Here is a 16129-nt window from a genome sequence, read left to right as displayed (position 1 = left end):
TCTTACAAGAAAGCCTGGCAAGGACAGAACACGGTGTTAATTGGACTTCAATGGAGTGCCCCTCCCTATCAAAGGACATTCCATATTGATCTATGGTGATGCCACAAAGACAAGGCCATAGACTTCACTTATTAATAGGGAGAAAGAGATGAGTTGTACGCTTAGTCTTTCTCCTTCACTCTCTCTCTCTCCCTTCATTTATCTTTCTCTCTCTCTCTCTTTCTCTCTCTCTGTGTGTTTCTCATAAAGACTAGTTCTCTATCTCCCCCACCATTTCAATCTTCACCTCAGCCATTCCATTTCTTTCAAACAGAGAGGAGAATCAATCACAAGGAATGTGAATGATGTCGTTTGCAAATGCAATTGCTTTCTGGGGTTTTAAGCTGTCGGATCCTTATCAAGAGGACACAAATCAGTCCCCTTGTAAAGGAGGGGAAAAAAAGGACAGGGTTTAGGTCGAGCTGGAGAGGGGGCCAGCAGGGAAGCAGCGCCACGTCCAGAGAACTGTGGGGAGGGGCTGGAGCTCATCGGGACACTGTGGAGGTCAACCAGCCCCCTCCGTTCCTTTTCCTCCGGGGAAGAGTGGCAGAGATGACATGGAACGGGGCACGCGTCATCGCTCGCGTGCTTCTGATACTGATATAATGACCCCCCCACCCTCCCTAACCACACCACCACCCCCCACCAGGGGGAGGGGGGGCGAGTCTACCGAGGCCCCCGGGGAGCTGACCAGGAAGGGCAGGGCAGTGCGGCCGCGTGGTCCATTCACCGCGGCGTCATGGGGCTCGGCCCCCAGCTCCGTTTCTAAGCAGACCAGTCGATAAAACCATGATGACCGCCCAGGCCCAGACCAGCCGCGCCGAGGGCGATCGCCCGGCAGACACGTCCGGCACACCACACATCACGCAAAGGGCAACACGGGCCGGACCGCGCGCTGGCGACCGACCGGACAAAAACTGGACCGCACGGGCGCCTCGCGGGACGGGAGCGGCTGACGGAGGCGAAGACACACGCCGCGCCTCGTTGTCAGGGACGACGGAGGAGGTGTGAAGGTTGATCTCACGCACTCGTCTTGGCGTAGCTTTCGGGTACTGCTAAATGAAAGCTAATTGAGTCATTGGTGGCCAGTACTGCGACAGGAGTATTCCCAAAGGCCAACGGTGTGTGATAGTGCAAGGCACATCTCTCATTTAGTTTCATTAGTGCAACTGGTGCAGGGCGAAAAGTCTTGTTCAATTGTAAACAGGTCATTAATTATATTGTGCTTTGATCTGATAACCTGTCATGTGTTTTTTACACCAGTCAGACAAATAATTGAATAAGAATAAAACGGAAACTGACAAAATACTCAAAGGTTATATGTAAGCTCCCTCTCTATCTCTCTACCCCCTCTCTTGCTTTATCTACCTCTCTATATATGCCTTTCTGTTCCTCTCTTTCCTGCTGTTTCTCTCTATCTCTGTCACACACACACAAACACACACACACACACACACACACACACACACACACACACAAAGATACGAGGTGAAATTCTGTGCAGCCATAAATGCAAATTTACTGTACACAAGTGAGCTTGTTGCTGAAGCACACACTCTCCCTTCCTATCTCTCTCTTACACACACACTCACACACTCACACACACTCTCTATCTCTCTCTCTCTCTTACACACACACACACACTCACATTCTCTCACTCTGTCATTTTTTTGCTTCTCTTTTTTTGTGTTCTCGCACTAAGTGCAGAGCAAATCTCTGTGGGGGAGTTCGGGGCGGCTGCCACCACTTCAAAGAACAGCACATAATTGTTTTAGGGTGAGTGCAGCCACAGCGCAGCCTGAGCTCCCTGACACCACCAGCACAATGGTGCCCGGCCCACGAGGCTTAGAGAGCCTGCATGTCGACTCCCACCAGTCCCCGTCCCCCCCCCCACCCACCTCCTCCCCGTTCCAGAGCTGCGTCTCGTGGAGGGATGCGCTTTAAGGGAAGCCTGGCTCACTGGAGATAGCCCAGAGAGAAAGAGAAAGAAAGAGAAAGAAAGAGAGAGAGAGAGAGAAAGAAAAGAGGGAGGGTAATTAGCCCAAACACGGCTGCGCACCGTTTTTTGTAATGAGTTTCGAGTCGAACGGTTCTCCTCTTTTCACCAGTCAGCGCTACGCTAGCAAACTCGCTTTTCTACCGCGCTGACAAGAAACAACAGCATTCTAAGATGGGCTCGCCGATAGAACCGTATATAGCACGTGGAAGGGGAAGTTAATCTCCTTACAGTGGTGGTGCTTAAACCCCATTCACTGCTCTGTCTGAAAGCGTACAGTCAGGGAAGGGAGTCTTGACGATGAGTCCGACTCCTCCGACTCCTCTGAGGATCAGGAAGGATGGTCCTTCCCGGGCCTGAGCGGAGAGAGCGTCCAGAGATAGGGATTTCATGCACAGTGACTTTCAGTCACATTTGCTGTCTATTACGCTTACTAAAGGTCATTACATCATCAGCTGAGCTTCGCTGAGGGGAGCGAGGCCCCCGAAAATTGATTAATCGTTTCGTTTCTCGGCGGCATTAGTGGCGGGAGCCCGGCGACGTCGGCGGGAGAGTGGCGCTGACTTCCGACAAGGACAAGGAGCAACGGCCGTATCCTCTGCGGCAGGCGGACCACACTCTCCCCTTGCTCTCACACCCTCAGTGCACACACACACACACACACTCACACACAAAATCAAAGCCTTCCTCTCTGGACTCTGAGACTGCCCTCCGATGATGGATGGGGTGACGGGTCCGTTGCGCTACGATAATATGATTGATGGGAAGAGCGAGCTGGGAGAAGGGGAGCCGTTAAAAAAGATTGGTGGGGAAGGAGGGGCGAGCGTAGCCTAGATATGGCCAACGCTCATTACCAAGGGCTTGCTGTTCGGGAGGATTATCAGACAGTAATGAGAGGAAGTGTGTGTGTGTGTGGGGGGGGGGGGTGCGGCTAAGGGTTACTGATCGTGCCCTCGACTTGAAAAGACGATATGGGGTGTCCTTGAGTGCGGACTCACGTGAATGGGGAGGAGTAGCATCAGTAGCAAGTCGGTGAGATGTAATCAAGGCCAATAAAACTTCTCATGAAAGCTGAAGCGAAATGAAACTGAAGATATTTTTTGAAAGAGGCAGAGAAAGCTGAGGAAATGATTGTGGCGTGTGTTCAGTTGAAACCTCAAGCCTTTTCAGTTAAACAAGTGCTCACCGAGAAACATAAAATGGCTCAGGATGTTATAGGGGCATAATGGATGCTGTAAATAAGTGGACAGAAAATGGCAAGCTCTGGGCACACCATTTAAACACACACACACACACACACACACATGGATAGATGTAAAAAAAACTTTCAGCAGTATGTTTGGTTGACTCATTGTTGTCCTCCATGGGTGATTGCAGGGGAGTCGTCACATGACAATCAGGTTTACATCCTGAACGCACCGTAGCAAATCTGTGTGACTTTGAATGAACACATCTTCTAAATACCAGTGGTACTTTTACTTTACTTACCAGAACTCCACTATCGGTCAGGGCCTCCTTGTAGGTGAAGTTGCACACAGCCCAGGCCAGGTAGTAGGTGGACATGCGCGGGGTTCTGGAGAAGTAGTTGGTCACCCAGCCGTCGTCGTCGGTGACGGAGTTCTCCACGGGCATGTTGGACAGGGACAGGTAGGAGGCCTCATGCTTCAGACTGATCCGGAATGTGGCCTTGTAGATGGGCTCGTCGAAACACGGGAAGGCTTTTCTGGCATGGGTCGGGGAGAACTGAGTCACCGCAAGATACCTGCAATGCAAGAACAGAATTACCATTGGACTCTCTCCTGCTCTTGTTCTCTTGTGAACATGTGTGTGGGTGGATGTGAGTGAGTGTGTGTGTGTGTGTGTGTGTGTGTGTGTGTGTGTGTGTGTGTGTGTGTGTGTGTGTGTGTGTGTGTGTGTGTGTGTGTGTGTGTGTGTGTGTGTGTGTGTGTGTAGTCATGCACAGCAACTTTATGGTCACAGAGTTTTATTTGTTTTGCACTTTTAAAAGTTTAGCCCGAAATGTGATCTTTGCAAGTATGTAGCTCCAACAAACTTAGACTCAACTCGTCAAAAGATGTACTGCTATGTAGCCTATTTACTAAGGAAATGTTAGTGTTCTTCCATTATGGATTGACAACTGGTATGAAAAAAGTGTGTGTGTGTGTGTGTGTGTGTGTGTGTGTGTGAGAGAGCGAGAGAGAGAGAGAAAGAGAGACAGAGTTCTAAGATACTTACAACATATGTCTGCATGTACTGTGTGTTTGTGTCTGTCTGAAACACAACAGAAGATGTGCAAATGGTGTCTCGTTATGTCCCTTAATACTGTATATGTCTGTGTGTGTCTAACTGGTTCCATGCTTGTAAGAGATATAGAGATTAGATGGAGAGAAGCAAGCATGGCTGCTGAGAAGAGACATTTAACGGACTCCTAAGTCACAGCTTGAAAGGTTATTTCACCTTGCTACACACTTCCTTAAAAATTGCTTACAGCTGTACCTTGAATACCAATAACCCACATGCACTCTGTCCTGGGACTCAACCTGCTGCAACAAAGTCCTGGCGCAAGAATTTATCAGTTCAAACACACCCCATGAGGCTAATATAGACGCTAACACTTTTTTTTTTTTTACGCAAAGACAACATAAGTCACCCCATTTTCCCTCCTTTTGATAAACACTATTATGCTCTTGTCGCGTATATCCTGAAGAGCCGATGATAGTAACGGCAACAAAAGCCCGGGTTTAAATGTGTCTAGTCAGGATAACAAATGCTTGTTCCCTACTCCCTGCTGTTCAGCCAGCACTGAGAATGTCACAGCGGATTTTACGCTTGTATCCACCAGCCTCCTCCGCTCATCACCACCAAGGTGACGGGCGCCACGGTAATATTTTAATTGACATCAGTCCTCGGTGGTGTTTTTTTTTTTTTTGCGTTGTTTGCTCTTGGAGCTTGGTAGCTTGGGTGTCCTCCAAATAAAATCACATTGAGCCCCTGATAAGGACACAATGCAGTTTCTGAGCTAAGATCCTTGAGCAGTCAGGTTTTTTCCCCCTTCTTTCTTCTCGCTCCCTTTTTTTTGCACATGGGTACATTTATCCCCTAATTATCATTCTTGACTATGCCGCTCTGGATGTGTGTCAAACTGCAGAATCATGAGTTTGGCAACAGTACGCCCTGAGACTCTTCCCTGCCAGATCAGAGGGTGGGTGTGTGTGTGTGGGGAGGGTGGGGGGGGTGTAAGTGAGGGAAGGGGAAGATGGGGGGGGGGGGCGGGGTAAGAGAGAGACAGGGGGATAGATACAAAAAAAGACAGCAAGTGGGAGAGAGTGGGGGAGTGAGAGCAGAAGAGAAAGCTATAAAAAAGAAAGCATGTGAGAGAAAAGGGGAGAGAAGGAGGGATAAGAGAGAGAGAGAGAGAGAGAGAACGCGAGGAATAGAAAGAGACTTCACTGCAAACGCCTTTGAACAGCAAAATTAGCGTTAGCAGCACGCGGCTATGCCCTAAACTCCACCATGTAGATTCAAGAGCAGCTGGATTATCTCTTATCAAAGCTAGCTTTATACCACAGAGGGCATACAGCCACCCCTGTCTCCCCAGGAGGTGGGTGACCCCTCTTTCATGGGCTGACACCAAAACCACTCCACCCAGTGAGGGGAGCGAGACCTCCCTCTGTGTGGTGTCCGTGGAGATGGCTTACATAAGCCCCTGATATATACAGTGTTCCTATGTGATTAAAGGTGCAGCCTCAGCTACCTGTCGGCTATGATCTTCAGCTGGATGGCTTCAGGTCAGATGCGGGATTAACCAAGAGCTCCTTGAAGAGAATTGGTTACCACTCACCATCCCCTCCCCCAACCACACACACACACACACACTTTTTAATACCAGTTTTCAATCCATAATGGGAGAACACACTAATCTTTCCTTTGTTAATACATAGCGGTAGCCTACATCTTTTGACAAGTTCCTGTTGACCCAATCCTGAACTTTTTGGTCAAATTCCATATGGAGCTACAAACACATAGCCTACTTCCAAAAAAAAAAACACATTGCAGGCTAAACTTCACAGAGTAGGTTATAGGCTACAATGCAAAAAGACTGACCATAAAATTGCTATGCTATAACTAAGCTCCTATTACAGAAAATGCAAAAGTTTCCATTAATTTCATAATGTAACTGAGCCTTATGCATTATTTTGAAATCATTTTAGTTGATAGCCAGATTCCCTGAGTGCTTCCTATAAGTAGCTTAACGACAAACTGGAGAACTCTTAATGTGCCTCTTTAACCGGAGTGTACATCCATTAAGGAGTGTTAGGCCAATGCAAAGACAGTAATAATGTAGCCTACTCTTCAGGAGGAACAGATTGCGTAAAGAACATTGCTCTGGAGTCAGCTAGAAGCCATCAACAGCATCTGCGACCTACACACTGTCATTTCTCCATGCTCTGAAGCCATCGAATGCTAATTAGCTTATTGCGTCCCCCAGTGTGAAAATAAGGTCACCTATGTTGTTAGGATCCGCATTAAGCGACAGACCTCTGCTCCCTAGACATGCTGCCTTAAGTGCAAATGGCGACAATTAGCAGTAAACAGACACAAAACTGACATTTTGTGACTCCCTAAATAGCACTGGCAAATGTTCCAGGCCTATCAACTTGAGAGTAGCATCTCAATCTCAATTTTAAAAAAGGAGGGGAAGCAGGCGATTAGAAGCAATTAGCCAGCACCCCCTGTGTTATGATTTGTCGGCATATTCAGTTCGTCTTCTTCGCTGCAGCTCTGCAGGGGGGGAAATCTGAGCATCAGGCGAGGGAAGGGGAGGGAAGGGGAGGGGAGGCAGGAAAGACTTTTTCTTTTCCCTCAAAGGTAAAAGTTTGCTCCTAGGTTTAGATTTGGGAGGGAGAGGAAGTCTAGAAACGAGCAGCCGTGCCGTGCCGCACTGACAGCAGAGGCTGCGGGATGCGGAGCTGCCGCTGGCAGCAGCACAATGGCACAACACGCTCCTGTGATATCAGACCAGGGTGAGAGGGGAGGCAGTCGATCGAAGGGGGTGCTAAAAACGCGAGCGAGAAAACAAGTAGGGGTGTGTGTGTGTGGGGGGGGGGGGGGGGGGGGGAGGGCTTGTGGAAAAGTGTGGCTTAAATGCATTTGGAATCACACGTGTGAGAAAGAAAAACCGCGCTGGAGGGACCATTCTGGCTCGGATCCAGACGCTCATTGTCGCTGGGAGATAAGCGAGACGCGGCAGGTGGTGCCGGGTGGGCTTCTCTGCCCAATTCACACGGAACACATAACTGGCCTGACAAAGCACAACGGCACACTTTTACAGAGAGAGAGAGAGAGAGAGAGAGAGAGAGTGTGTGTGTGTGTGTGTGTTGAGAAGGATGGTTGAGCCATGCCTGCCTACAGTAGCTGGTGTGCTATATCTGTCTCCAGTCCACGTCATAGCTGTAATTATCATCGATTTCCTGCTTACGAGCCACTGAGGACTTGCACAGTAGCTAGTACAGTAGGTAGCCATAGCAGCCAATGGACTGATTGACTCCCCGAGTGAAGAATGCACACTAATAGAGCAGCTCAAGTGCATGAAATGGATAGTGCTCTGTATTTGTGGTGAGCGCGCTCTCAGGTTTGGGGTATATGGAGAGATACTTCATGATAGGTTTTCCATTCAGGCGGGGAGAGATAATCTCAACCATGATACAACAGTGAGGGTGCAGATTTTCAGGATAACCTTTTGACAGCACCATCCATCATAGGGTTTCACACCCTGGATTAAAAAAGCAATGGCGACGCCAGCCATAGCTGCTCTTACTCAGGGTGGCCCAGCAAAACAGCTACAAACACACACATGCACCCACGCTCTCTCTCTCTCTCTCACTCTCTCTCTCTCACACACACACACACACACACACTCATATACACACATACACACACACTCACACACATACACAAACACACACACACACACAAATACACAACCACACACACACACAGACATGCACACACACAAGTAGACAAACACAAACACACACACACAAGGAGACACACAAACACACACACACGCAAACTCTCTCACACACACTCGGTAATGGTAGAGATAAGGCTGGCCACCCCCAAGTTTAAATGATGGGGTAAGGGAGCTCTCCCGCGATGTGTGGCAGATTGAGGTTACACAGCCCACTGCACTTGGCTTAAGCACACCAGCTGCAGTGACTGACGGAGCCAGACCAGTGGTGCCCTGATGTGCACACAGTGACTTCACTCCAGCCCTGACCTTTTTAAAGACACACACACACACACACACACACACACACACACACACACACACATACTGCCCAGAGGAACTCAATCTGGCTCAATGTATTGTGTGCTGCCATGTATGCACACGCACACATACACTGACAGACGTGTGCACGCACACACACACACACATACACACACACACACACACGCGCGCACACACGCGCACACACACACACGCACACACACACACACACACACACACACACACACACACACACACACACACACACACACACACACACACACACACACACTCCATCACTGATCTAGTAATAAATATGATTTGCTGTATGGGAGCCAGGGAAACTGAGGCTGTTGGGCACAAGGATTGACTGTAAATAATTAAATACTTGGAAATTGATTTTTGTTTGTGCACTCGCTGGGGCAATGCCTTCAGTGTTTTGTTTTGTTGTAAGAGTCTATAGTGATGTCAACCAACTGCAATGCTCTTAATTAAACACCCATAAGGTTTTATCTAACCTGAAAGATGTTGAAACAAACTGAATCATCTGACAGAAAAGTAACTCAAGAAATGAAGTTCCCCACACCTTCTTTCATAACTCCAATTCCACAGGTTTAAAATGATCATTTTGGTTTGGATGAAACTCCAGTGTGCCTAAACCTATCAATAATATTTGATCTTGATGTCTATAAACTAAACCAGTGCATCAGTGTTTTGGACGACATCTCTCATTTTTGCTACAGCAACATAACATTTCAACTAGCTGACCAGTTTCAGAAGTGAAGCAACGTGGCATTATAAAAGTAATATTCATAAAGCAGGGCCGTCCCTCTACTGGGAAGCCGTAATTAATTACAACAATAAATTCCACATGACAAGTGTTTCACGTTCCAGTGCAATCAAAGCACGTGTCCCGTGACGAGGAAAGCAATTACGGAGTTGTCCATAGATCAAGTGCAAAGTTAAAATTAAATTTTCCTAATCCTGTAAGGAAGGCTTCCAAGCTGGCACAGAATAACAGAATGTAATATTCAATCTCTGTCTCGTTGGTTAATGAAACGTGGCTTGTGCTTATAAGCCGATTGAAGTACCTTGAGATAACTTACTAGAATATTTTGTTGTCTAATTAGCACAGAGATTTATACAGCTGCTTTTCAGCACTGATCTTAAAAGAATATTTTTGGATTTAAGATTGCACACTGTATGTAGAGTGTAACAAATAATAAAAAGGGACTCTATTATCTTATTATAAAAAATATTCAAAACAATTCAACTGAAATATTCATATACTGCGTTTACCTTCTTTCTCCATGCAGCACGTAAGAGCTACGGAAAAAACCCAAAAGTTCGTTTTCTATTTGGGCTTCAAAAGTAATGTTGACTTTGTATGTTCTCAGTGGCTTCATCTCCCTGTGCAAAGCGATGACATAAACCTGGTTGGACGGGTAGTGGAACTGCCGGTGGATGCGCATGACGCCCGGCTTTTTGTTGTCCGAATACACCACCACTCTCTCCACCTCCAGTCTGTCCGTGTGAAGCACGATGAACTTGGTGGAGTTGACGCACTCGAATTCGATGTTAACTTCGCCCGAGAAAGTGAAGTTATCCATGTACACGGACAGCTTGAGGTCATAGTGCCGGGGACGCAGCGACGTGGGCAGCCGGAGGTGCCTCCAAGGCTGGGTGTCCTCATCCTTGTGGTTAAAATTACCGTCCCGGGACTGATTGGGTTTGGTGCTCGTGCCGTTCCCGGCCCGCGAGCTGCTCTCCGCCACGGTGCAATCCTCAAAGCTGACGCTGAGAAGCACGGCGATTGCCGTGACAATGATGAGCGTGAGGATGGAGATGGCGAATCCCAGGACCAGTTTTTTGTGCACGGTAATGTGCCGCTCGGTTGTCCTGGGTCGGACCACAACGCTGTCAGCCCATTGATCCGACAGGCCTCTGCCGTTTCTCATATTGTTGTCCTCAATTCCCATCGGTGTGAATGATAAGCCCTTTCCACGTTTGTCATCCAAAGACATATTCTGCTGAATATGACGTTTGGTTGGAACGCAACAGGGGAAACTAAACCGGTAACCAGAGTATCAGCTCCGGCGGCGAGCGCCGAAAACAGTCATAGATGTGTCTGACTGCTGCATACGGTCAAAGCTCAGAAGTGCCCAGCCACCGCTATACGACAGGAAAACGCATGCGAGCGCTCAGACCAACTTTCTTGGCACAATGCACGCCGAAATGACGTTCCCCTGTTAATACGACGTTCGGCGATGGGTTCGACTTATCTACTTTCTTCATTTCCCCCCATGTTTTAAGGTCTCCTTCTTGGCATACGCAAACTGCCGCACAGAACGCAATCCATCCCCGGGACTGATGCTGCTGATGCTGCCTCGTGCACTGTCGGTCCTCTCCCTCCGAGCTGCGAGCGCATATTGAGAGCGCAGCTCCCACTCTCCGCCGCTGGGGTGCTTCGCCGAAGAGAGACGTGCGCCCGAGACAGCGCTGTAGGTGTAACTGCCAACTCGTGAGGACCCAAAGACGGATCGCAGCCAGTGAGAAAAAGAATTATCGGCGAAACAGGACCAATGATTTTCTTTGTCTCACCCCTGCTCTCACCGACGTAAGACGATAGGATATGCGCATGAATAATGGTCCGGCGATGCTCTAGCCAAACAGAGAGCCGGAACTGAGATGAACCAGGAACCGACTGGTATTTATGGAGTCTCAAAGGAAAAGTGACAGACACCCTCCGGAGTTTGACAACAAAAAGTCCTCTGAACTGCATTCAGCTGTACAGCTGATAACCCGACTGAGAACCAATATGGGGTACGGTACCTCTCTCAGTACACAGTGGTACCGAATTGATAGAATGGGCTCCTCCTACGAACAGAGATTTCTTTGATTGATACGGAACTCGTTTGCATACTGTCCCCAGGCACATTTATAAGCATGTAACTGCTTCTCTCTCCATGCAGAAACGCTTATTTAATTGATTGCACCCCTTCTGTATAAATGTTTGCGTCTATCAGTTGTTTTTGCAGCCTGGATATATTAAGTATTCGAAAATGAAGAGAAAGTGTTTCTTTATCTCAGATGTAAATGGAAGCACATCAGCTGGATGGATTGCGCTTAGTTGAAAATGCGCCCCTCGGTGGTGACAGTTGAAATTGCATCTATTGCAGAGGGAAAGTTTCAGCCTTGGTGCACAAGGCTTAAGGTCAAGGCCCTCAGCTACTGAACAAAAGACCTTTCCAAAATTGAAGCAAATTGGGATGGTGTTTGCTTAGACTAGATATATTGATACCGCCTTGGCTGAATCTAAACCAGTATGAAGAACTGCATGTCTATGACTTTAAATAGCAATATCTAAGGATAACAAACCTTAGCCACAATTAACTTGTAACTGTCACTTCAATGTCTTTTGCAACTGAAATGTATGTCTAGTGTAACACGTGACTGCTCAGACTGCATGGCTCATAGCGCCTGTCTTTTTGCAGAGTCAAAATCCCAGTCAGCAAAAGTGTGTCAATGCATGCCGATTATTGATCACTTAATTGAATGTATTGAGCCCTGCATAGCTTAGTCCCATGAGCACTTTTACTGGTTAAGCAGCCTGCTGAAAGTGCAGACATCTACATTATGCTGTGGATGGGGTTCTGGAGACCCGTAATTAAAGGTGTGAGTAATGGCGTCTCACCGTAGGGACGCTTCGCTTCTCCTTCGCCAATCAGAGCAAGCCTTCGATACCGCTTTAAGTCAAGGCAGGACTAAACGGCAGGCCTGGGCCATGGCATCATACCACACTCTCCCCCCTGATTAAGATGCAAAGCAACACTTTGTGCACCGTGCATAATCAATATGCTCCCCTAATGGAAGCAGTCACCAGGGCATCGCTGGGGGAAACGTCCACCTTGGTTATCATCTGAGAGAGGATGTGTGTGTGTGTGTGTGTGTGTGTGTTTTGTATACGTGTGTGAGTGTGTATGCACGTTTGTATGTGTGTGTGTGTGTGCATGCGTGGGGGTGTGTGTGTGTGCGTGTGTGTGTGTGTGTGCGTGTGTGCACGTGTGTGTGTGTGCGTGCGGTGCAGTCTTCAAGGAGTAGGGATCTGCTGGATGACTGTCACGATCATGAAACTCGGTTCAGCTGTTGCCGCTTTTTCCGTGGGCGAACCTGGCTTGCTCTTTGCAGCCTACAGTACATCAGACAGTGAGGAGTGAGTGAGAGAGAAAGAGAGAGACAGAGAGAGAAAGGGAAAACAATAAAGAGAGAGATAGAATATAAGTGAGTGAAGCAGAAGGAGTGAAAGAAAGGAGGAATAGAGAAGGAGAGAGAGAAAGGTCTCGATGCTGGCCTTTGGCTGCCGACGCACACATGGACAGCTTAAGATGCATAGTTGCTCTCAGATTCTAGTCCACCATGAGTGCCTCATTCACACCTGTAGGTGATGCATAGCATGTGCATGGCGGCTCTTTACCTGTTTATTTTTGGTTCAGCGCCCACGTTAACGGGTTTGAGTTTTTACACGTCTTTAGCTGTGTTGCAACCAAAATCCAGCTAGAGAATAGAGGTACAATGAAAGACAGTGGACTCTCCTCAGCAGCCTGGCATCAGAGGCGGTCCTTGCGTGACTATACACACGCATCCATGACACAGTTTGACGGAACGGAGGCGGAACAAACGCGTCACACATGGTGTGAATGAAGCATTAATTGGTGTCCTTGTAGTTTTAGTGACCATGCAGACTTGAACCAAAATGGGAGGGTACACGAACATCCAAACAGAGCCACACACTGACCCTGTGATGACGAAACTGACTTCACTTGGACCCCAGAGGACCCTTGTGTACTCACAGACACAGACAACATAACTGCGTTCAGACCAAAACCGTCAAAAGCATCAAGAGCGCGCCGGAAATCATTCATTTTCTATGGAGAGTCGGCATTACTGGCGTCAAACGTGGTCTGGGCGTGAGCGCGGCTTCATGGGCGTCATGGGCGTCAGAAAAAAGTTGAACCTCAGTTAACTTTATGGTAATGAGCTATGACACGGTTCGGCGTCAACCAATTAGAATGTTGAACTCTCAGGATTGCTGCTTGTGGTCTGTTTGAATGTTTCACGTCATGGCTTTGACGCTTTCGGCGCTGAACTGGGTTGAGTGTCATGTTATGAGCTTCACCAGCGACTTTGGCACTTTTGTCGGTTTTGGTCTGAGCGCACATGTAGGCCTTGATCATGTACAGTATATGCATGTGGACAAGTACATGGATAGCTGCAGGAACCACAGCTGTAGTTGTAAATTCCACTTAGTGTCCTTCCATGCGTAGTTAGTACTCTTGAAGCATCGTGGCTGCACAGACTTGTCCACCTGGACCGTAATGAACCCCTCGCTTACCTGAGATCCATGAAATATAATACCGCCGGCCAGAGAGACGGAGAGACGAAGTGGTGCGAGGTCAAGTACCGCTGTTCTTATTAGTCCAAACTTTCTTTCTGCCGCACGGAGTTCAATTGATATCAGGGATCGATCGGCAGCCCAGCCAACTGCAAATGTTATACAATGTGCAGAATTAGTGATGGCACAAAGTCTATAGCAGTTAATGGGGCTCAACTAACATAAATGATCACAAGTTTTTAAATAAAAGAGCACCTTTTATCCGGAAAGTGGATCTTAGGTAAGTTGTGTGTGTGCGTGCGTGTGCGTGTGTGTGTGTGTGTGTGTATGTGACTGAGTGAGTGAGTGAGTGAGTGGGTGTGTGTGTGTGTGGGTGTGTGTGTATGATTTTAAAATCTCACAGACAGATCTCTATAGTTCATGGACTAATGAAAAGATTATGCTCGGGTGAAAGAGGGCTATTTGGACCGGGGCGATTAGTGAAGTTGACAGTCCATCAAACCAACATCACAAAACAAAAACGATATAACCCCATACTTTAAAGTCAAATTACAAATAATTGCGTGAATGATGGTAATTATGCCCCCAGACCCCCACCTCTCCATGTCCACAACCACAATTCCGTCTTGAACAACACCCCTGCTCCAAGCTGAACTAAAAAAGTTGGCAGCCCTGCTGATATCCCGAGGAGAGGTGAACGATATGAAGCGATGAAGGTAGCAGTAGTATCAGCATGAATTTAAACCTACTTTCCCCCCTGTGGAATGGCTATGAACTCGCCAAATCCAGCACAAAACTAGCAAAGAGACTTGAGACCTCTCCTCTCCTTGTGAATAATTGATTTTTTTTTTCTTTTTCTGCAAAGTGATTTTTTTTCTGCAAAGTTGCACATCTGTATTGTAAATATTTTTATACGCCAGTAAGTGTTTTCTTGAAACCTGGATATACCTGGGCATACAGTAGCTTCCATCTTTAGAAGGAGGCACATTGTGGCTGTGACGAACAGCGGAATAAATGATGCATGATTGGTACACTTCTTTCAAGGAATTTCAAATATTAATGACGGCACACACACAGACCGCTGGCTTTTTAGACCTCCCTGACCACTGTTTTTACTAAATAGAGATCCTAATCCAACCACACACACACACAAACAGAGAGAGAGACACTGCATACACACGTGCAAATAATATGACGCTTGTATGATGGAACATTTCAGTTTCAGGATGAATGTGAATGTGTATGTGTCTATGTGTAAATAAATTGACCATTGACATGTGGGCGTGCATACTGTACGTCTCTGTAAGTGTGTTCATGTGCATGAGGAGAGGAGGGAGACAACACGAGGAGGAGACACATGAACTAATAATACGGATATAGGCCTTGTTGCTGGGTTCAGTCTACCCCAATCCTGTCAAACACTCCACCTGACACACCTGAAAGCAGCAGACAAGCAAGGCTGCCGCTGCCTTTGGAACACTGCAGATCTTCAAAAGCCGCAACTCAGCCAGATGTCAGCCAGACGTCAGCCAGATCCGGGGGTGAACCCAGAGAGGCGATCTGTCATGCGAGTGAATCATCCTCCGCTGTCTTCACTCGGAGCGCTTACTGCAGTCTTGTCGCCGCCACACGTCAAGGCTCACACTCCGCTTAGGGGTTCCTTCCTGTTCACTTCGCCAGTCAAGGAGACCCCGATACTCTAATGGCAAGTAGAGTGTGAAACAGAGCGATGGAGAGAGTTTAAAGAGAAAGAGAGAGAGAGCAATGGAGAGAGTTTAGAGTGTGGAGCGAAGGAAGAGTGAGAGAGAGAGTAAGTGAAAGTGAAAGAGAGAGGGAGGAGTGAAGGAAGGTAGGGTAAGAAAGAGAGGGAAGGGGGGAAGAGAACGAATGAAAAAAATATGAGGGGAGCAGCATTGGGAGGGTGTGAAGGAGAAAAGGGGGGAAAGTGCTGACGTGGTTTTAGAGCAAACCCAGATCACCGGCGACTCAGCAAGTTTCTCCTGCTCTGGTTTCACCCCCAGTGTTGCGCTCCGGTGGTTAGTAGTCCGAACCAGTGTCTCAGGCCCTGCATGGCACACGCCTTCTGGGCAGTCAGGATGCCAACGGGGGTGGCCTCCTATTCCTCCACTACCCCTGTGTCGTAGGTGTGGTCGGTGGGGGCAAGAGGCCCAGGGTCAGGTAAGGTAACACAGTGACAGAGCTAATGGGCATCAGTGGATGCATCTTGCTCAGGGTTAGAAGGGATACGACATTACACTCTAAAAAAGGTGCTATATAGAACCAAAACCATGCTTCATATATGGCACCCCTACATGGTTCTTTAAACCATTTTGAAGGGGCCATCGAAGGAACCCCTAAGGATTCTTTAAAGCCTGCATGGCTCTACATAGCACCCTAAGAACCCTTTTTTATTAAGAGTGTAGGACAACCT

The 16129-nt window shown here is 47.8% G+C and overlaps 1 protein-coding gene across 1 annotated transcript in view; it reads right to left on the bottom strand.

Moving 5' to 3' along the window:
- LOC134071753 (thyrotropin-releasing hormone-degrading ectoenzyme-like) overlaps positions 1–10285 on the bottom strand; it is a 148141-nt gene extending 137856 nt beyond the window's left edge. Inside the window, exons 1-2 of the mRNA XM_062528591.1 lie at positions 9606–10285; positions 3524–3797 (exon numbers count right to left, since the gene is read on the bottom strand). Coding sequence (XP_062384575.1) covers positions 3524–3797; positions 9606–10285 — 954 coding nt within the window. The remainder of the gene's footprint in view (positions 1–3523; positions 3798–9605) is intronic.
- Positions 10286–16129: the final 5844 nt, after the last annotated feature.

The sequence above is a fragment of the Sardina pilchardus genome, chromosome 23 (genome assembly GCF_963854185.1).
Source record: "Sardina pilchardus chromosome 23, fSarPil1.1, whole genome shotgun sequence".
In the NCBI taxonomy this organism is placed as follows: domain Eukaryota; kingdom Metazoa; phylum Chordata; class Actinopteri; order Clupeiformes; family Clupeidae; genus Sardina; species Sardina pilchardus.
This window is presented reverse-complemented; position numbering and strand designations above follow the sequence as displayed.